Source organism: Acanthochromis polyacanthus, chromosome 7, assembly GCF_021347895.1.
Source record: "Acanthochromis polyacanthus isolate Apoly-LR-REF ecotype Palm Island chromosome 7, KAUST_Apoly_ChrSc, whole genome shotgun sequence".
NCBI classification, from domain to species: Eukaryota; Metazoa; Chordata; class Actinopteri; family Pomacentridae; genus Acanthochromis; species Acanthochromis polyacanthus.
This window is the reverse complement of record NC_067119.1, coordinates 42,195,523-42,218,316: the sequence shown is the minus strand read 5'-3', so window position 1 is coordinate 42,218,316 and position 22,794 is coordinate 42,195,523. Positions and strand designations below refer to the sequence as shown.

At 42.0% G+C, this 22,794-nt stretch overlaps 1 protein-coding gene across 2 annotated transcripts in view; it reads right to left on the bottom strand.

Moving 5' to 3' along the window:
• unc5db (unc-5 netrin receptor Db) overlaps nucleotides 1-21,991 on the bottom strand; it is a 292,888-nt gene extending 270,897 nt beyond the window's left edge. For both annotated transcript variants that reach the window (XM_051951356.1, XM_051951357.1), the window contains exon 1: nucleotides 21,537-21,991. In XM_051951356.1, the coding sequence (XP_051807316.1) occupies nucleotides 21,537-21,621 (85 nt within the window). In that variant the 5' untranslated portion in view covers nucleotides 21,622-21,991. The remainder of the gene's footprint in view (nucleotides 1-21,536) is intronic.
• Nucleotides 21,992-22,794: the final 803 nt, after the last annotated feature.

Sequence of the window (22,794 nt, the reverse complement as noted above, 5' to 3'; positions counted from 1 at the left end):
TGACAGCATTCATCTGGATGGTATTTTATGCCATAAACTGTCAGAAGAAGCGTGGTGAATCATACAGACACCAGCGGCTGACATGAGATGTTCCCAAACAAGCAGCAGCTTCAGGCGAGTGATACAGTGCACGCCACATTGTTTCATAACGGCTATTAATTCAAACTAGCACTAATGCAGTTTAAAAGAAACACACACACACACAACTGCAACAAAAGAGGCATTTCTCCTGCGATCCTGTGTGGGCACAAGCCACAGCAAATCAGCAAAGATGCTACATGGCCTACAAGGTTGAGATGAATACATGTTGGTTTACATGGGAGGGTTGAGTAATCCACAACGGCGCTGACCCCGAGGAACTCTGAGATTGTATCAAAAGCCAAAATGAGTTTCAAAAGAGAAAATTTTGAGCATGAAAAGGAGGCAGTAGGAGGATGCCTCAGGCGCCTGAGGAACTGAAGAGTTGCACAGCCACTACCAGCCAAGACAAAGCAGAGTGGAGTACAATGTAATATTCATATTCAAAATGCTTTACCAGGCCACAAGTCAGCTGTCAGGACCTCTAACGTCAACAGAAAGGCGGTGAAATCAAACTCCCTGCTCATTAAAACACAGTGGAAACAGGCTTAATACGGTGGAACTCAAAAACTAACGCATTACTCACCGATGAATAAGACAAAAAAAACTGTTCTGAGCAGCCAGTGAAGGGTTGGGAGGGGAAACATGCCAAGTGTTTCATCACCTTCCAGCTAAGAAACTCAGAGGAGATAGTAGCAGCTGTCTGCTATCATCAAAACATGGCTACCTCATTTTCCTGTCCAGAAGTCTATCTTGAAATATGTCGAAACCCATCACTGCACGCTGTAAACTAATGCCCGGTGTCTGTGCCATGGTGACAGGTTTTAAATGTATTTTCATATTACCCTCCGTTTCACAGTGGCCACAACTGTCGAGGGGCTGGTTCTGATCATTCGTCAATCCAGCTTGATGCTTGAAGTGAGTGATGCTATATGAGAAGCATGGCTCATGTGGCTGGTGAGCGAACAGACTTGTCAAAGGCAGATAGACCATAAAGCAGGGAGGCGGTCAACAAGGTGCCTTTGAGGAGGAAAGCAAAATGCTCACGAGCATCAATACAGCGCTGTCTAATTTATTTCAATGCTTTTGTATTGTCATAAAACATACAGCAATGAGAGGATGGTGAGAGGACAAGGAGCCTCTTCATCTCACACCAGCACCTTTTCCTCAGAACTTAGACGACCGTTTTCTAAATGACTGTTGTGTTGATGATTTCTCTCATTTCATACAGTTTTTAATTCACCTTATTCCCACTCTTTCTCTAATAATGTTATCTTCAATAGCACAGGAACAACAGCGGAATTAGAGAAGACAACATTTTGTTCTGCCAAGGAATGCGACGGAGTAAAGTGAAGATCGGTGTCTGTCTGTCTGTCTGTCTGTCTGTCTGTTAGCAACATTACTTATCAACAGACCAACAGATTTGGATGGAATTTTCAGGGAAGGTCAGAAATGACTCAAGGACCAGGTGATCAGATTCTGGCAGTGATGCAGCTTATAGTCTGGATCCACGGATTTGTTAAAGATTTCTGTATCATTGCCAGACAGCAGCACAGCGTCACTGTAACCATGACAACAAGTGAACACTACATCAGCTGATTGTGATCCTACTACAAATCCATCTCTGAGGACTTATCAGGACTTATCCATCAGAAATGATCCAAGGAACAACTGATTAAACTGTGGGGGTGTTTCTGAGTCCCATCAATTCCCGCCGCCTGCTACATATTTAGGTCACATGATCTGGTATCCGTACATGACATACACATGCAGAACACACACCTGCACTCAGCACAAGGTAATTTTGTTTGTGGGTACATCTATATTAAATGGACACATTCTGTGGTGATTTCTGATCATCAATAACTAAAAAACAAATGCTGCATTTATTTTTTAAAAATGATGCATTTCTGACAATGCCATATGGGGGAATGAGTGGCTTTGGAGGAGGACTGTGCTCTCTGAGGGCTTCTCCAGATATAAATGTAGTGATTGACTTGTACGTTTAATGTCATTGATCATCGTCCAAAACCTGAAAGTGGTGAAACATTCTTTTATACACAGAATAAATTTACCTGTATATAACAGACAAGCTCTGGAAGCAGCATCTCAAAGGTCTGATCTTCACATAAAATTACCTCTGTTTCACTCATAAAACAACTTGTTGGAAAACAGTAAAATTACTATTAAGAGGTAAATCTGAGTGTCCTCACATTTCCAAAACCCACAAGTTGATCCACATCTGTAGTGCATTGGCCCATTTCAAATAGACTGCCAGCTGAAAAAACACTGGATTCAGTAGAATGGAAAGATGTTAAATGCTTAATCCATATCCAGCTGGATGAATATATGGTTATATGGTTATAGTTGATTCAGTGATGCTCTGGATACAGTAGCTGCGCTCTGACCGCAGCTCCTCTGATTACATTAAAAACAGCAAGAAGCTACACATGACATAAACCCACAGATAACAGATTTGTTCCCAAAACATGCTGCAGTTCATAGCTTCAGTAGAACACTTAGTGTCAGCTCACTGCACACATACAAGCCCTGCATTTAATTAGACTCACATCCATTGTGAGACTACGTTTGACAGCGATAATCATGAAAGTACTCTTTTGTGCTGGGAGACAGCGAGGCTACATATCTCTGCTGCTCATCTGTCGAGCTGCAGTTTGTAAAGAGAGGTAAAGCAATAGGTGGAGGACTGACATATTGTGAGGGAACTCTAAACATGTGCATGTAATTATAACCTGTTCTCCAAGGCGTCAATTACTGCTGTCTTGTCAAAGGTGTCTCATGGTAGGTGTCCACACCATTTATCGTTTCCACGCTTCCCATTCATTGTCAGTGTAAGCAGGCGTGTAATGCTTTCTGGTAGCTCCACGCTGAAACAGGATGTCATTTCTGCAGGTCCTCATTTACCTAAAGTTGAGGTCTACCTTATGCATATCAGGGTTATCCCGCATGACTCACCCCTCTGGAAACTCCTGAGAAAACTTTTAAACCGCCCATTGTAAAATCTAAAATAAAGACAGATTCAGCAGCTGCACTGCATATTTCTCACCTTAGAATCCAAACAAACCAATTTAAAGTTCAATAAAAAAATATTTGAATAAAAAAAAAAGAATCCAAACAAACTACCACTTTGGTCCACTTCTGAAATCCAGAAGCAGACACACCACCCCCATACTGTAAGACTACTGCAGTCTAAGGTACTTTATCAACTGTGACCTAAAATGTTTCTGTTTGTTTGTTTGTTTGTTTAACATGGGGTTTGATCCACAATCTAAATAACGCAGTATGGAAATTTTGCACACAATAGTTGAACCAGGTCAACCTTATAAATATATATGAATGTAGTCTGTGATGTACGATAGTGGATACTACATAATGAAGTGGTTCACATCAATATGAAAAGAATTGTGTGGAAGATATAAACACTGATCAGGTCGAACATTATGACCACCTGCCTAATACTGTGTTGGATCCATTTTGCTGCCAGAACAGTCCTGACCCATCCAGGTATGTAGTCCACTGGATCCCTGACATTGTTCTGTGGTATCTGGACTCCTCTACACCATGAAGGTGTTCTGTGGTATCTGGACTCCTCTACACCATGAAGGTGTTCTGTGGTATCTGGACTCCTCTACACCATGAAGGTGTTCTGTGGTATCTGGATTCCTCTACACCATGAAGGTGTTCTGTGGTATCTGGACTCCTCTACACCATGAAGGTGTTCTGTGGTATCTGGACTCCTCTACACCATGAAGGTGTTCTGTGGTATCTGGTACCAAGATGTCAGCATCAGATCCTTTAAGTCCTGGAAGTTGTGAGGTGGGGTCTCCATGGATCAGACTTGTCTGTCCAGAACATCCCACAGATGCTGGATTGGACTGAGACCTGGGGAGTTTGGAGGCCAAGTCAGCACCTCAAACTGGTTGTTGTTCTCCTCAAACCATTCCTGATCCATTTCTGCTTTGTGGCACAGATCATTATCCTGCTGAAAGAGGCCACAGCCATCAGGGAATATCGTTTCCATAAAAGGTGTAGATGGTCTACAACAATGCTTAGGTAGGAGGTACCTGTCAAAGTAACATCTACATGGATGGAGGACCCAAGGTTTCCCAGTAGATCATTGCCCAAACATCACACTGTCTCCACCAGCTGGTCTTCTTTCCATAATGCATCCTGGTTCCATGTGTTCTCCAGGTAAGCGATGCACTCGGTCATCCACATGATGTGAAAGAAGACGTGATCCATCAGACCAGGACACCTTCTTTCATTGCTCTGTGGTCCAGTTCTGATGCTCACATGTCCATTGTTGGTCTTTCGGTGGTGCACAGGGGTCAGCATGGACACCATGACTGGTCTGCAGCTATGCAGCTCCAGACACAACAAACTGATGCTCTGCATATTCTGACACATTTCTACCAGAACCAGCATGAACTTCTTCAGCAGTCTGACGAACAGTAGCTGGTCTGTTGGATCCGACCACACGGCCAGCCTTCCTCCCCACATGCATCAATGAGGCTTGGCCGTCCATGACCCTGTGTCTGATTCTACAGTGTTCCTTCCTTGGACCACTTTGATAGATCCTGATCACTGCAGACCAGGAACACCCCACAAGAGCTGCAGTTCTGGAGATGTTCTGATCCAGTCCTCCAGCCATCACAGTTCTGTCCTTGTTAAACTCACTCAAATCCTTACATTGCCCATTGTGACTATTAAATTCACAGTAAGACATCCAGTCAGCTGCTGCAGATCACAGACAGAAGTGACTGAAGCCAACCATCATCCAGGATGGTGAAAGTTCCCTTTTTGTGCATGTTAGAGTTACCCTTCTCTGGATAACCGTCATAAACCATTAACCAACAGGGCTGAACAACTAATCAAATTTGATTTAATTAAAAGAAGAAAAAAAGATTCAAATCAACATCGCCAAAGATCATGAGACTATTGTTGTAATTCACACTTTTCTAAGGTTGATTTTGCTGCTCACTGATCAATGTGCACTCTGTAGCACAGTCAACATTCACCTAAATCTGTTAAAGGGGTGGCACATCTATCACACAGTGAATATTGAATTGAAGCTTTACGACAAAAACAATTACAAATTAAAGCTGCAAGCAGCGATGGACGGCTCCTCGCATCCTTGCTGGTCGGTGAATCCATGCATGTCCACCAGGTGGCGCTTTGACCGAGAGTGTATGTCGGCCTATGGATGCCATGAGGAGTGAACTCTGACACACTGCAAAATTTCAGGCAGATTGGAGCATGTTCAGGCTAGTTTTAGAGCTTTTCTTGTCCATTCAGCAGGTGGCGCTGCAACGGAGAGTGTATATTGGCCCATGGATGTGATCAGAACTGGACTCTTATGACACATGTAAAGTTTCAGTCAGATCGGAGTATGTGTAGGCTAGTTATAGAGCATTTCCTTCCATCTAGTAGGTGGCGCTATGACTATGACTGTATCTTGGCATATAGATGTGATCAGGGCAGGACCGTGATCATACATGTAAAATTTGATGCAGATTGGAGCATGTATGGGACAGTTACACAGCATTTCCTCTGTCATGGCAAATTGTCAAATTCCAGGTCCTGAGACTTTTGCGGAGCATTTTGATAACTTTTGATCACTTATTTCTGCTGTACATCCTGGCCAAATTTAAGCTCTCTCAGTGTTACCCTCTTTATAGGGGGTATATAGCTTTTGAAAATGGTCAAAAATGACCCAAAATCCTAAATACATCTGACACATAATTCAAAATGGCTGACTTCCTGTTGGATTTGGAGCATGGTTGTCAATTACATTTTTGTGAGTCTTGATGTGCTACATATGCCTCCCAAATTTCATAGCTATAGGTTACACGTACTGGCCGTAGTAAATGTTTGAAATTTTCCGGATGGCGCTATGGAGCCATTTGGCCATAATCAGGTGAAATTCCTCTTAAACTTGAAACGGATTGCCAATCCAGAAATATGTGGAAATTTTGGCGAGTGTTTGAGCATTTTTAACCTGTCAACAAGCACTTTGTTTTTTATGTCAACAATGCATTGCCACGGCAACAGCGTTTTATGAATCATTAAAATCTTCACACTGTGGCATCCTCAAGGCATGAACACTGATCTGTCCAATTTTTAGAATGATTTGATAAAGTCAAATCGGGCAATGGCACGTGCAAATGTAATGAGAAATAATTGTTATTGTCAATAGGTGGTGCTATGAGAATTTTCAAATTTATGATTGTGGATGTGTTCAGACCCTGAGTGGTGTCCATCATATGAAGTTTGGTTCAGATTGGACCATTTGCAGCTGAGATATGACTAATTTAATTTTCAGGAAATTCGCCGCGCCGCCATGGCCACACCCTTTGATGACGAGTCACTACTTTCTCTGTGAATCATCATCAACATGTTTAGGCTTATGTCACCAAATTTGAAGTGAATTTGAACATCTGGCTGAGAAAAATACATCAAACTGTGTATTTCCTGCTACCACAAGGTGGCGCTATGACTGGAGAAGTGGAAAACCAATTGTATGTGGTCAGGGCGGGACTCTGATCATACATGTAAAATTTCAGGCAGATTGGAACATGTTTATGAGTGTTAGACACCACTTCCTGTTTTATGGCGAAGGATGAATATTTTGGGGAGCCGCCATGGCCACGCCCTTTGACTTTTGCAGAGAATTTTGATAACTTTTCATCAGGAAGGACTGTTGCAAGTGCTTACCAAATTTGAGGTCTCTCAGACTTACCCCCGATGAGTTCTTAATGTCAAAATATTTTGAGGTAATTCAAGATGGCCGACGTCCTGTTGGAACAGGAAGTCGGCCAACTTCCAACAGAGGACAGGCGGTGCCGAGGACACTGCCTGTCCTCTGAAATCACAATGTCTGTCAGAAAAATCGCAATTCGATATTTTCCCCAAATGGAACCCCTTAAACTTCAGTGTACCGCCGGCGGTACACCTACTAATTTGCATAGGACTTTCAAGAATGTCCGACGGCTGCAAACGCGATTATACAAACACTATACGCCGATGGAAAGCTTAGATTCTCATGAATCCGCCGGTATAAACCACTTTCAGATGCGATTACCACAGCGGGTGAGAAAAACACATTTGTCCGACAAAAACAAATATTCATCCATCCGTTCTCTATACACGGCTTCAACGTACACAGCGCGACTCACATTTCCGGGTTCATTATTACACACAGATGAAAATATTCCACAAAAAACGGCCATAATCCAACCTTGGACATCCAGACGACACAAGCCAGTAAAATATTTTGTCCAAAACATGTCCTGAAGTCGGTATAAAATCCACGAATCGGTCATTTTCAAGGAAATGCACCTCGCGATGTGCGTCCAATATTCCCTGTATTTTTCGTCATTTTTTTAATTTAAAAATAGAATATTAGCGATTTTTTTTGTACTGAAAACGGCTGGAATTGACTGCAGCTTAAAGGGTTAAGCAGCCGCCACTGTTGCTAAATGCAGAGGACATGCTGCTCATCTCTCCATCTCTACAGTCTCGTCAAGGATGCAGACATTTCATCAGATCTACATTAAGCTATTAGGCTGTACCATAAATTAATCTGCTCACAGGTTTGCTTTAGATTTAAATGAATTCTCCAAAATATTTGGAGATTCAGGGCATCTCTGCAGCACTGTGCCCCTCCACTGTGTGGGCTAATCCACGTGTGACAAACACTGCTCTGTTAGCAATGTTTTGCAACAATTAGACCGAGTTAGTGGAGTAAATTATTTGCAGATCAGATTGGCGTTTCCAAAGCTGCTTGATGCTAAGACATTGCACTCACTTTGTCCCACTGTGGAGCTGCAGCTGAGTGACTAAATGTATTTGGAGATGAATCTTTTAGTGTTTGATGCTTTTCTTCACACTGCAATACACTTGACAGGATTTTCAATTATGTTTTCTACGCCTGTCACTTTGACGATGTGTATATTACAAAGTATTCATAAATGTACAAATATATAGTAACTTTTTATTACAGTAAATTTGAAATGAAACAAACATCTACCAGTTTAAAGGTGCGGGACAGAATATTTTCAGCTAAAATAGGATGAATTTGTCATAAAAGGACGTGTGTTTCTGATTGCTCTGAGCATCAATCTGCTGTTTAAAGCTGTGTGAGCGTGCAGTGCTGAAAAATGAAAGTACAGTCATGTGAAACACCAGGCAGACAAGGTGACAGTGTTCTGTAGGACAGGTACATGCTGGCATCGTGCTACTCAGGCGTTTTAGAGTTTAACTCTTTACCATGAGTGTTGAACAAATCATAAGCATTAGCTGACCATTTTGGAGACTTCTTACACTATTACAGACTTTACCAACAATTGTCAGGTGCACTAATCACTGACTAACTTTTTCTTTATCCTCATAATACTTAAATTATTAATTCAATGATTTATAATTACAAACCTGTACATGCAGTCTCTGTTCAATTCATGCACAGATTCACCGTATCCTGATTTCTCGGATCGTTTTCATCATTTTGGGAGGGTTTGTTCCTGCCATGGTTTTATTCACAACTGATTCTTGATTGTTTTTTTAATTAAAGTGTGTACAGGGGTGATTTTCATGTAAAACTCTGTGCAGAACCTTCAAAGTAAAGCATGCAGCAGAAGCAGCCTTATTTTCTTTGGTTGAAGCGGTCCAGAGTGCTGCAGTGTGTGCTGGTCTCGGCCTCGGCTGTTAGTGCTGGAGTTTGGAGCTCACCTTAATTTGCACATGATGAGTTGAAATCACAGCTACACAATTATGAAGCTAATTATTAAGCCGTTTGTAATGATCACCTCTCTGAGTACTGTATCTTTAAGTGCTTTGGTTACTATGGTGACGCACACAGACGACGTAAGGACGTAACCTGGACTTTTGCGCGGCAACTCAGGAGATGCCCCCGGTATCGACATGCTGCTGTGGTTTGTAGCTCGGGACTCTAATGTTTTCACCTTCACTAAAGTGTGCTTATACGACAATGCAGAATGTCTGAGCTGCCCTGCAAACATTAAATGTGCAGAGTGACAGTAAGGACCTGTTTTGAGTCATGTTTTCAACCCCTCTGAACCGTGGAGATCACCCTGATCACTACACGTTACATCAAAAACGCCCCCAAACGCAGCCTTTTGTGAGTCAAGCATCTGCACACTGCCCAGGTGCTGTGAGCTTGGAGCTGAGTTCTGCCTTGTTGTGTGATTCATGTATATGACGTAGCCGCTGTGGCTCCAATTTAATACAACAATACTATAATTTATATATAACTAAAAGAAAAACAAGAGCATGCTGTGTTTAAACACCGGCGCATTCATGAAAGTGAAAACTGAGCTGTCCTGATGTCATTTCATTACAGACCTAACTTTTATTAAATGAACCAGATGAACAAAGCAGCTACTCACAAGCTGATTAACTTTTACAAAAAGCCAAGAAAAGTAAAAGATGCCATCAACATTCAGCAGAGCTCAAGGTTATGTCTTATTATGTCCAGAAGCCTTCTAAACCCAGAGACATTCAATAGCAGTGTGCGCTATAAAACAGAGAAGCAGCAGCATTTAAAGAGCTGGACGGGGAACATATTGTGGCACTTTAATTATGTTTAATTCAAAATGAATTCATCGACTAATCAGCTCAGCTCTACAGTACATCTGTTCCTCTTTATAAATAATTGGATAATTGCCCCTTATTCAAGTTTTCCACCTCTGCAGAAAGAAGCACTGTCTGTCCTCACTAAAGCACAGAAACCACCATGGCCTCATTTAGCATTACGCTATTAAAAAATCACACAAGGGCTTTAAAATAACATTTAAAGAGGAAATAAGATCTTATCTAAACTGTTTATCCACACCGTTTCCACTGGGGTAACTCATCATGCAGCTTCTCTTCTGTAAAGATAAATACTACTATTAAAGCCTTTTCTGCAGCACCTGTGTGTCAGCCACTGCTCATAAACAGCATGCTCCACTGAGTAACATGTGGCCAGCAGCAACACCGAGAGGTCCTCCAGGCAGGACAGGACACAGCGAGCTGGGGCTGGTGCTCGGCAGTCCATTCATCACAACGTGTCCTTCAGCGCTGTTCTGTCCCGGTAGGCCTGCTGCTGCACCATGGATCAGCAGAGGACATGTTTGAACAGCTGACCCAAGGCCATGAAAGTAGGTACAGCAGCAGCAGAGAACCATCCGGGCTGGTATATCAAAGGCCATACATCAGGCGTTCGAGAAAACTATGTGATCTATGTATTGGACAGGTTTTCCTACAAGTACTGGTCCTTCACTGGAGCCCACTCACAGTGCTGGGTTAACATCCTGACTGCTTTCTTAGTTAAAAAAAGTCCTGCCCTTCACCCTCTGCCTTTAGTCTGTGCCTCTCCAACAGGCCTTAATGTAACACGTCGATAACAGCAGAGCCACAAACGCTCACATCAGCATATTACTGGAGGTGAAAAGGAGCTGAAAGGGCAAAAATAACGGCAGAATTATAGATACCGTTCAAAAACAACAAGAGTGAAGGGAGGGGAGGTAGTGATGAGAAAGATTCACGTCTATGACTTTCAAGCTTTTCTGTCATCAGCTCCAAAGCAGAAATATCACAGTCTGTAGAAAAGACTGGTCTGCCCCTTCATGGTTACTACTGCAGTGTTCCTGGGAGCGTTACTGATACACAGGTTAGACACTGGTAAGGACTGCAACTTTGACATGACAGGAATGTGGTGTTAGGCACAAAAGTGCTCTGGGCTAAATGCTGACGCTAGCATGCTAACATGCCCACACTCAGAAATACAACATGCTGATTGGACAGCATAATCAGTGACAACAATTACCATCAATATTTTAATTGACATATTTTGACTGCAGGTCATTAGAATTAAATGTTTTTCTTCAATACACAAAATGAACTTTTTCACTTTGACACAAACTTGGAAGTTGACATGCTACATACTTAGCTAGAAAATTACTCAGAGAGCAGTCCTCATTCCCCCACATGGCATTGTCAGAAATGCAGCATGTTTTTATTATTTTTTTATTTTTTTAGAAATGCAGCATTTGTTTATTAGTTATTAATGATCAAAAATCACAGCAGCATAGAATGTGTCCATTTAATGTAGATGTACCCACAAACACAATGACCTTGCACTGAGCACAGGCGTGTGTTCTGCATGTGTACGTTATGCACGGATACCGGATCACATGACCTAAATATGTAACTGGCGACGGGAACTGATTGGACTCAGAAACACCCCCACAGTTTAATCAGCTGTTCCTTGGATCATTTCTGATGGATAAGTCCTGATAAGTCCTCAGAGGTGGATTTGTAGTAGGATCACAATCAGCTGATGTAGTGTTCACTGGTTGTCATGGTTACAGTGATGCTGTGCTGCTATCTGGCAATGATACAGAAATCTTTAACAAATCCAGACTATAAGCTGCATCACTGCCAAAATCTGATCACTTGGTCCTTGTGTCATTTCTGACCTTACCTGGAAATTTCACTCAAATCTGTTAGTCTGTTTTTGAGAAATGTTGCTGACAGACAGAGGGATGGACGGACAGACGAATGGGCAGGCAGGCAGACAGGCAGGCAGACAGAGAAACAGAAGGACAAACCAATGCTGGTCATCACATAACTCCACCACGTTCCTTGACGGAGTAATAAGTGGTTCTACACACTTAAACCAGTTTTTATTTGCTTTTGTCATGTTGGAGTTTTCAGTTTAGGCCTACAGTTGTGCACTTGCATCTGTGAACTTTCGTATTTTGTACATATTATACACAGAAATATTATTCAATGACATATAGCTTGTCAAAATAAAACGAGTTTAGGTTTTTGGAAGAATTCAAATCATTTACACTGATAGAAAAATAGTCCTTAGAGGCTGCCCTAACACTGATGTTTAGAAGGTATGTTTACAATGATAATTATCTTCATGAGAACGTTAATATGAGCTAAGGCTGAACAGTGAATGAAAAAACGTACATTTTGACTTGATAATGGTGCTACATAAAACTTTGGGTGTCAATGAAAAGATTACAGTTCAGGAAAGCAAGTCTGTAAGAAAGGTCGAGGTGATTCATCTCACTTTTGTTGAAATATGCCTACAGTTGCTGCCTTCATTGCTTTTAAACACGACGGTTCGTGAACACGCAGCTCTTAGCTATTCAGAGCTCATCATGGTTCAACTTTTTCAACTCACTGCGACCATGACAACCACTAAAGGAACTAAAGAGAGGCTTTGTCACCTGCACAGAACAGACAAATCAATAAAGAACAGTCTCATTATCCAATCTGAGATAATCCACAACATTCATGCTAGTTAGCAAACCTAGCTGAATTAGTTGTGTCACGGTGTTGCTGTTTCCTCAGCTTATACTCAGTAGATAGCTGCAGCCTGGATGAGCTGGTAGGATCAGAGGAAACTGGTGGTGTTGTCTGCTGCAGCACACACCAACATCATTTAAAAGCATAACCTCAGAACCACGAATGTCCATCAAGTCAATTTTTAGATGTCTCATTGGGAAAGTCATTCAGATTTGATGTTAATCCACCCTTTAGTTCTTATGATATTTCAGACTGGATCAAAGCAACAGACCAACCAACCAACAGACCTAGATTAGATCCAATGTGTTTGGCCATGCTGACATGGTTAATAAAAGCTAAAGGTGGTTGGGGACATGCAATACACACAATAGTCACATCTTTACTTTGGTTCCAGTGGGTGGACTGTGAAGGATTCACTTAGAAGCTCCAGTCATTCAAAAGGCCATTTACTTGAGATCGGCTGACATAGATTTCAGCCGCGACCCATACATCAACGCGACGTGTTTTTCGATAACAATATTGAATTCTCTCTGACTTGATAAGAGATGAAGCTTCGCTTTTCACTTGACTCTAATTCTACAGACGCTCACACTCTGATTCTATCAAAGAAATGGCCAGCAATGTAATATAAATAAAATTTAATCAGGCATGTGTGTGGCTTTCCAAACTGTGCCTGTGTGTGCATGCACACATCTTCACACGTACACATCGCCCAGTCGGCCTTATGGCTGCTTGGAGGTTTGCTAAATAGGATGCTATCATAAAGTAGCCTTGTAAAAAGCTCATCTGGTGCACACCATCTGTAAACACAGATATGGAGAAGTTCATGAAGCCTGTTCAACCTGACACCTCTAAATTTGGAGTATATTACTGCATGAACGTGGTGCCAGCGTTTTCTCCACAGCACAGCCCGACTGAATGTGAAAAGCACACATCGCTGCTGCTTTTTCATAAAGACGTGCTACTTGTGCTGATGCTTGAGAGTAATTGCATCACAAGTGTGATTAATTACAGTTTGCAGCAATAAATATGTTTATTTAGAGCACATGCAGGAATCTTCAGATTGTACATAAACACAGAGGCATTCAGTGAATAGATACGTGTTATATATCTGGATATCCTTCATTTGCTTCTTATAGTTGTGTTAAGATGGCTGTACAAAACAAGGTTATCCTTTTACACGTCTGCTTTCTACTATTTATGATGCATTAATGTTCCAGTTTACGATGCAAACTGTTTCCTTTAGATATCTGCTAGCAACATGTAAACCTAACAATGTAGACAAACTGCTATCTGCTCGTTGCTGCTCCTGATTTGAGTGTGTGTGTTTGTCTAAAGTACAGTACACAGCAGTGAGTCCTTCGCCCACCACATCTAAATCCCAAGTGTTTTTCCCCCGCAGGGAGTCCTTTTGCAAGTGCTGAAAAACAAAACAGACAAAATAAAAATCCAATACTGACTAAAAAAAACAAATAAGAAAAAAAAACAATCTGTGTTCCTGTGTGTTACTCACATCTCATACAAAGACTGCAATATTTTAAAAGAAACCTCCTCGGCCACGGTCTAGACAGGCCTGGAATGAAGACATGTGGCTCTAAGAGCACAGCTGATTGAATCTGTGGACGGAGATGGATGAAGGGTATCTGCAGCTTTGTTTCATGATTTAGCACTGTGACTAAGCAGGCCTTCTCGCCCTGTCCTGATTGCCATCCAGTCAGATTAAGCGGGACAGAGGAGACAGTGTTCATCCAGGACAGATTAGGCCATCATGACTCAAGCATTTTGGAGGAAATCTAACAGCACTGGGATCCTTAAGGAAATGGCAAAGTTGAGAGTGAAGGAGCAAAAGGGAGCATGTACAGATCACTAAAATGTCATGTTTGGTGTTATTTGTGATTCTTATGAAGTCATTACTTTGATATCTGATTTATCTCATCACTGTGTGCAGTTCTGTAGAGCAGCAATGATTTTCATTATGTATTCAAATGCACAACATTCTTTTCACTAGTTAATCATTCGGTTCGTAAAATTGTAGAAAATTGTGATTTTCCCAACGCCAAAAGTGACATCTAGAGATCTTTCTGACAATGAAGCTCCATGTTCATGTCTGTCGTAGTCGTTTCTGCAGCTTTCAGTAGCATCTCTTCAGTAAGTAAACCTTCATTTCATTTATTGTTTGCTAAATATGCAAGCCAAAAGCAATAGGGGTTGTTATTTGCCAGACAACAAAATAGGTGCTTAGTGGCAGCATTCACGCTCGGCACCCTGACAACTCCAATTTTCACTCTTCTCTTAGCTTTAGTTTGGCTTCCAGCAGCTACCAGGAGGAACTACCGGCTCCTCAGCTATAACAGCTCCAGGTCTGTCTGGAGATTACTTGTCTAAATAAAGGCTCAATAAAAAAATAAAAGTATGTTCATTAGCAAGATGCTAGCTTGGTGTGCCGATTGGAGCTGCTAGAGTTAGCAGAGTTTTTATCAGAAGCTACAAACACAGTAATAAAGGTGCTAATTGGAACCAACAATGGTTCTTCACAGTGATGCCACAAAACATCTGTTTGTAGCTTCTTTGCAGTACCATTTCTTAAAATAGCTCTTTAACCCTCATGTCGTCCAGCGGGTCAGATTGACCCGTTTTAAACTTTGAAAATGTGTAAAAATATTATATGAAAATGTATATTTTATAATAATACATTTGTATGTCCACATTTTCAACATTTTTGGGAAGTTTTTGAAATTTTTGATGGAAATTTTTTTTTAAATGTTTCTTTAAGAACATTCACAAGAAAATCAACCAAACCCAGCGAAATTCATTGGATTTTGGTAGATTTTTTTGTGAATGTTCTTAAAGAAAATAGTTTTACTGATATATGTGTATTCACTTTAGATATTTTCAGGATTTTTTGGAAGATTTGAACTACTTTTTTGAAAATATTTACAAGAATTTTCTTGCCAAATTTGGGGGATTTTATTCAAAATATAACTTTTAAGAAATTATTGGAATTTTCTTCCTGAAGGTATTCCAAACTTTCTGAAATTTGGAGAATTTTTTGCTGCATTTGAAGTTGAATGTTTTTTATCATCTTTGAAGTGATGTTTAATCTAAAAAGTTGGTTGTAAGAATTTGCAGTATTGCTGGGTCCCTTCCATTAAAATACGTTCAGTATGCTAGGGTTCAGGATTGTTCTTCAGATTGAACGATGTATTGCCAGGTCACAGTTTCTCACCGTTTTCTCATCCTTTATAGACCAGATTTGTAACAGAATATCTTGTTACCTACAGCTCAACTATTTTTTTTCTATTTGCTGCCAAATGCCTACAATAAATCTGAAGAACCGTCCATACTTTATAGAACATTGAGAACCATCCCCTACAATGGAGTGTATTTTTTTACCAAGCCAGTGAGCTAAAAGAAGCTACAATTATTAGCAGAGCGAAGAGAAAAGCAGAATTGGGTGATTATTTTAGCATAGGTGTGTCACTATGAGGAACTGCCCTCACATTACTAGTTAGATTAGCAACACAAAAATATTAATTGGGGCAACTTTATGTTTGCCATGTTGATCAAAAGAATACACCATGACAAGGTGACTCTGTTGTGTCATCCACAAACACATTCTATAGTTAGTTCTACGCAGCAAACACCAGGGCTGAGGAATACAGCAAATGTGCCAAAAACTGCAGTTCCTTGAATGGCCACTTGAGACATGAGCCAAAACTGAGCCAATCCCCATAGAACCCCATGATAAAGAGTCCAACTTTACAGCAGAAATAAGCACGTTTGCAGCCTGATACGAAACCAAACGTGGTCTCTATAGATAATTTCCTCATTGATGATACCTGTGAGGAGGATGATATTAATATAACTTCCTGGGTTAAATTGTTTTAAATTTAAAGTTACACATACTGGCATAACAGATGAGCAGGTAGACACTGACAGCTATGCCATCACACCAAGCTTCAACACTGCCCTTCAGGAAACCTACTGGTGATGAATGCCTCATCCATTCTTATATTTCTCTTTTTTAATATAACGACATCTGCAGAGGACCCCGCCTACACAGAACCACGCTAGAAGACAACCTGAACCCCACAGGGGCTTTATGAGAAAGCATGAACCAATGGCATTGCAGAACTTGAGATCTGTCCTGACATTATGATTATTTTTTAAAGGCCCAAGACTCACCTGACAATTGATCGCATTATTAATCCGTCCTATCTCAGTCTAAGACCCAAAGCCTTGGTGTTGTTGTGGTTAACTCTGGTCATGACTTTGTCTCTGTTTAGGTGATCTTACTACAATGCTACCTGCAGGTACATATGACATGCAGAAGCTGGAAAAGGTTGAATATCTCAGTAGCATTCAGTCACCCAGTGGACAGAGGAAGCCAGTGAGCTGTGGGGTTGATTGCTGACTGCATTACGCCTCTTAGGCAGCATGCTGATGAATCCACTCATTGAAATGTGAAGGTAATAGTCTTGACATAGCAAAGACATAACTCACTGACTGTACCTGCAAAGTCCCCAAATGACAGCAATTCCAAGCAGGAGCCGGTCCAATATGAAGGAGGACTTTGCTTTTATTACCATCATCATTACTGTATATCATTTCTGAATGTACAGCCATTTGGTTTCATTTAAATGTAAATCTGGGCACTGAACTGCGCACGTTGTCACCCAAGGCAGCCTGACTATGATGATTCATTCTGCGATCGGCAGGGAAAATATAAGAGCCCCTTTACTTTCTCTGAGGGAAAATAACAGATTTGACCTTTGTCTGTTTTCATGAAAGCCTTGTGCACAGCAAAATAAAAAAAAACCTTGAGATTTTATTTTTTTCGAGAAAAAAAAGTAGCCACAGTTCTGTGTATCCTTTGCACTCTGCTGTCTTTCTGTATTTTAATGCCCAACCTGAAAAGCAAGGACAGACACGCACAATCTGCAGCACAAGGTCAAGGTTGAAGTGAAGCCTGGGGAGAATCGACAAGCCCACATGTCAAATGAGGTTGCAGCGACAGATAACAGATAGACACAGCATCTCACGCCATGTGGCAACGGTTACTTCGGCGAGACTTGACACGATTGTGCATCTGTGGAGCGGGGAAGATGCTGTTTGCTGCTAATGCTTATCAAATGAGGTGACCACCAAGGGCCCCAGCACATGTGCATGCACGCAGAACGGACGGTCTGACTCTTTCCAGCAGGACAAACATTAGCAGCGCCATACTCTAATCTCAAAGCATATTCTTGTAATCATAGAGAACATTACCAAAACTTACAGCAGCATATGTTGAACCGCTAACAAATGAACTGGATGACTTCAGCAATCCCCAATCAAATATCAGATAATCCATTTGCTCATCACTCTTCTTATTCTATACACAACCATCTCTTGCTAAATCACACATCAAATAAATTATTAATCACAAAGTCCCAAATAAATGTGTCTGCATGTCAATTGGAATCAACGGGAGTCTGATCAGAAGCCAGGCTATGAGGGATATTACGCATCAGTGCAGTCAGACAGCCTTCTGCATGTCTAAGTAGAGCTTTGTTAGGACGTAAATACACGCCAACAACTGAATCCTGATCTACATCGCCGTTTAAAGGTCTGGGGTCACTTAGAAATGTCCTTACTGTTGAAAGAAAAACAGTTGAAGATACCACGAAATTAATGACAAATCCAGTGTAGACATAGTTAATGTGGTAAATGACTATTGTAGCTGTAAATGTCTGGTTTTTAATGGAATATCTCCATAGGGGTACAGAGGAACATTTCCAGCAACCATCACTCCTGTGTTCTAATGCTACATTGTGTTAGCTAATGGTGCTGAAAGGCTCATTGATGGTTAGAAAACCCTTGTGCAGTTATGTTAGCACATGGATAAAAGTGGAAAACATGAAGCATGAAATGACTCAACATTTGGATGGTAGAGTAGGTGAAAGTAACATCATGACTGAGGAAGCTGTGTCTTGAAATACCCCCTTAGTAGAGTTGTGAGACAGCTGAAAAGCCTTTTAAAGTTCCCCCTGGGCCACGCCATCCTTCCTCTCAGCCGTGTTACACATGGAGGAGCCCTCCTTCATGACCCTTCGCGTGAGTCTTGTTCCCAGCCAACAGGGCCTGTGAACATCAGCCATTGATCCTTAAGAGCTTAAATCTTGCTGAGAACGAGCTAGCGCTGTCGAGCCCCACTGCGCCGGCCGGACCGCTGCCGGTTGCTGCTGTTAGGCTCACAGAGTCAACCTTGTGGGAAAATGTCCGTGTGACACCTGTCGTTACATTTATGGGCTGGAGAGTGATGTGACGTGTGGAGAAATGGCAACACGGAAGGCACTGGTTCTGTATGTGAAGAGCTAAAGACAGCGTTAGGTGACACCCTGAGGACGCTAGTCAACCATTCAAGGTCAATTACCAGGCAACTATTTTCACACCTGATAAGCTAGTAGAAGCATTTTAACAGCATTGTCTGATTTCTGTGTCTCACGTGATATTACTCTGATTGTCTTTGGGTTTAAAACTGATCGTCACATAAATAAGCATTTTGCACATAAAAAACCTGTTCAATCAGGAAACAATCAATAGTGACAGTAATTGTTCATGACAGTCGGGTTTATTTGGCTGCATATCAGCACACTTTGTTGGTGTGAAACTAAAGATTTGGCCTGTTTTCTGATATTTAGATTCTAGAACAGAATCCAGTCTGAACTCAGGCAGTGATAAATCTGAAGTCTGATTACAGTCATAATTTAATGTCGTCTGAACAAATACGACGTCCAGAGAAGAGAGGACCCACAGCTTTCAGATCTTCTGCCTCTGTCAGCTCTCTGATGATGACTCCTTTGGTACAGAACATCACAGGAGAACGAGAGCCCAGTTTACTGATGCACTTTACCTCAGTGACTGCATTAAGAATTCTGCTCTTTTTTCTTTCCTTTCTTTGTTTTTAAGCAAAAAGACGTGAGAAAAGCTGCATATTTGTATGGAGCAATACGGTTGTGTCATCAGATTGTTCACTAGGAGACTAGCAGTGGGGTTACAGGAGAAGTCAGCAGTCATGAGGCACAACCAGCATACAGTATGTCTACCTACTAGACATGTCAGATTGAGCCCAGATATCTGCTGACAGCATCATCAGTCAACCCTTATTTTGTGACCCATTGTTGAGAAAGAAGAGTCTAATGAAAGATCCTATCTGTTTGTATTATGGGGATTATAGGACAGTGTTTTTGGAGCTTACAGGACATCAGTATATCCTGCTGCTTCCTCTCTGGTCATTCTGTTATTCAGCTTTGTAAAGGTGAAATAATAAACCACTGAAGTTCCTTTAACTTCTTGTAGCTCATAAATATAATTATGCAACCAGATGGTGAGGGACACTAGATTCAGTGTGCTTATATCATCCATCCATTCTCTATACACCGCTTTATCCTCACTAGGGTCTTGGGGGGTGCTAGAGTCTATCCCAGCTGAATCGGGTGAAGGCAGGGGACACCCTGGACAGGTCACCAGTCTGTCACAGGGCTACATATACAGACACACAATCACACTCACATTCACACCTACGGACAATTTAGAGTAACCAATTAACCTCAGCATGTTTTTGGACTGTGGGAGGAAGCCGGAGTACCCGGAGAAAACCCACGCATGTACAGGGAGAACATGCAAACTCCATGCAGAAAGATCCCAGGCCGGGATTTGAACCGGGGATCTTCTTGCTGCAAGGCCAAAGCGCTAACCACTAGACACTGTGCAGCTTTTATAATTTCTCTTTATTTTGAACAAGTTGTTTTTTTCTAATTGTTAACCCTGCTTGTCATCATTTCCTCACAATACATCCATAAAACAGTAGGATCTATAAGATGACAGAGACAGAGCTTTACTCAGGGATGTTCAGCAGTCAGGATGCTGGAACATTCATTTATTCCTGCATTCGGTTCAGCTCCATCAGCTGAGTTTAGAGTGGCTCCATGGAACCGCATCAGACTCAGATCTCTGTCCATGCGCTCCTACAACCTACACTCACCTGAATTTGGAGAATCGGTTCGCTGCTGCAGCCGGTAAAAGGAGGAACATATTGAGCTGTGGGAGCTGATGAAGAATTTTTCAAGCAGAACCACATGACTGGAAGGCAGATTCTGCTGGAGTTAGCTGTGATATTTGATTCATACTGCAGTGCAGCTTCTCAAAATCACTCAAATCGTAGCTCCAGAAAAGTCTTTGCATTCATATATGTTGAATAAAACTGAAAATTCTATCTGGGTTCTAAATCAATCTTGTTTCTTGAATGTGTTCTCTGTTAAAACACTCCAGCAGGCAGAAGCGGGTTTCCAACCCTCACATTCAGCCAGATTTCATCTAAAACACCTTCACTATTTTATCTCTATTTTTTTTGTCAACTATACAGATTTAAACCTCGTTCTAAAGTGCATAATACCCGCCAAAACCCGCCTGCTCTGCCCTTTCCACAAAGCGCGTATTTCGGTGCGTCTGTGTGTTTTTCTTTATTTGTGAAGGATTCCAGCATACATTCCCCTACAGCCTGCACAAGCCGCCTTCCACACCTCTTTATTTTCCCTGACACTGCGTCCACCTTATTTATATTACATGTATGAGGCAGCAGATGGTTTGGAAGCAGCAGCGCTGGTAAGTCAGATGAGATGCTCTGATGCCTGTTGCACAGAGAGCTGCATTAGAGCTGCTTCTGGACGCAGCGCGGTCATGATGATGGATTCATTAAAGGCTCAAAACTGTGCAGAAACGGGACAATTAGCATCGATTTGATAGGGATGGGGAAAGGGAAAACAATGAGGGAAGTTGCCTGTGTGAATGTGTCTGTGGTGACTCAGTAGCAGAGCTCTGCTGCGCATTGAGGAGAAAACGGACTGAAACAGTGACAAAGTCCGAGGATGGATCCAAACCGCGGGAACCTGGATGCGATGTGCGCGGGGACGTGTTTGCAAACCCTCACCAGTAACCAAGATCTGTACGATCGTGACAAGTGGTGCGTAACCAGGAGGATGGCACATGGAAAATGTTTAGTACCAAGCCGGGAGAGCGTTCACAGCGCAGTGACACCCAAAGTAGCCATGCACTCACACGGACACGGCTCTTACCTTTGGAGATCACGGATGCTGTGCAGTAAACGAGGAGCAGGAGGCCCGGGATGGAGAGGTAACGTCCTTCAGTCAGCGCACTCATACCGACGCGTAGCTCTCCGCGGATCCGCTACAGAGGAGCCGGACTCCGGGTCCCTGGTGCCTCCTCTCGCCTCCTCCGAGCTGGCCCGGTTCCTCCTCTAAACCAGGGAAAGGGACAGTTTGGCGCTCTGGTAGGAGGAGAAGCAGCAGCAGAAGTGGATGGTTTGCGGGCTGGACTGTTGATGGAAAGGGCAGAAGCATCTTCACTTCACTTTTGCTGTGCGTGTGTGCGCAGCGGGAGAGACGTGCGCTCCGAGTTTACCTCCCTTCCCAGGCATCATCATCCCGGAGCCTGCCCCGTGCTAACCAATGGCAGAGGGAGAAAGGCAGAGAGGAGGAGACCGAGTGGTAGGCGACATGCAGGCCTGATCACTCCAACAGCGCTCCTACTGTAAGCCACGGTGGATCAGGAGCAGGACGACTGGGAATACTGGCAAAGCAGAGGACAGTACAGGAGGCAAAGAGTTCATTTCACCGAGCCACACAGCCTGCACCTCCTGCTTCCATTCAAATCAGATAAATTGTGAAGCACTGACACACTGATAGTTTCTTCTTCAGCCCTTAATGCTCCTCTTTGTTTTTGACCTTCTTGTTCTGTAATAATTATAAACTACACAATTCCCAGATTTATTTTGGGTGCATCCAGTAAGCCTAATGCTTCTGCAACTATATATATATATATATATATATATATATATATATATATATATATATATATATATATATAATCATGAGTATGTGAATAATGACTGCCCAATAAACAAACAAATAAATAAACAATCAGATGATGGAATTTATAGCTGTGCAGTGGCTCCATGAACCCAAACCTCTGAATGACAGTGTCAATAATTCAAAAAAGAATTACAATTTGAAGCCAGCACAGTGTTCAGTGGTTAGTACTGTCGCCTCACAGCTAGAAGATCCCGGTTCGTGTCCCTTCCTTCCTGGGATCTTCCTGCATGGAGTCTCCATGTTCTCCTGTACATGTGTGGCTTTTCTCCAGGTTCTCCAGCTTCCTCCCACAGTCCACAAACATGCTGAGGTTAACTGGTGATTCTAAACTGTCTGTAGGTGTGAATGTGAGTGTGATTGTTTGTCTCTATGTGTAGCCCTGTGATAGACTGTTAGATCTTAAGAATAAAATAAAATGGCATTACACAAGACGTTAACCCTT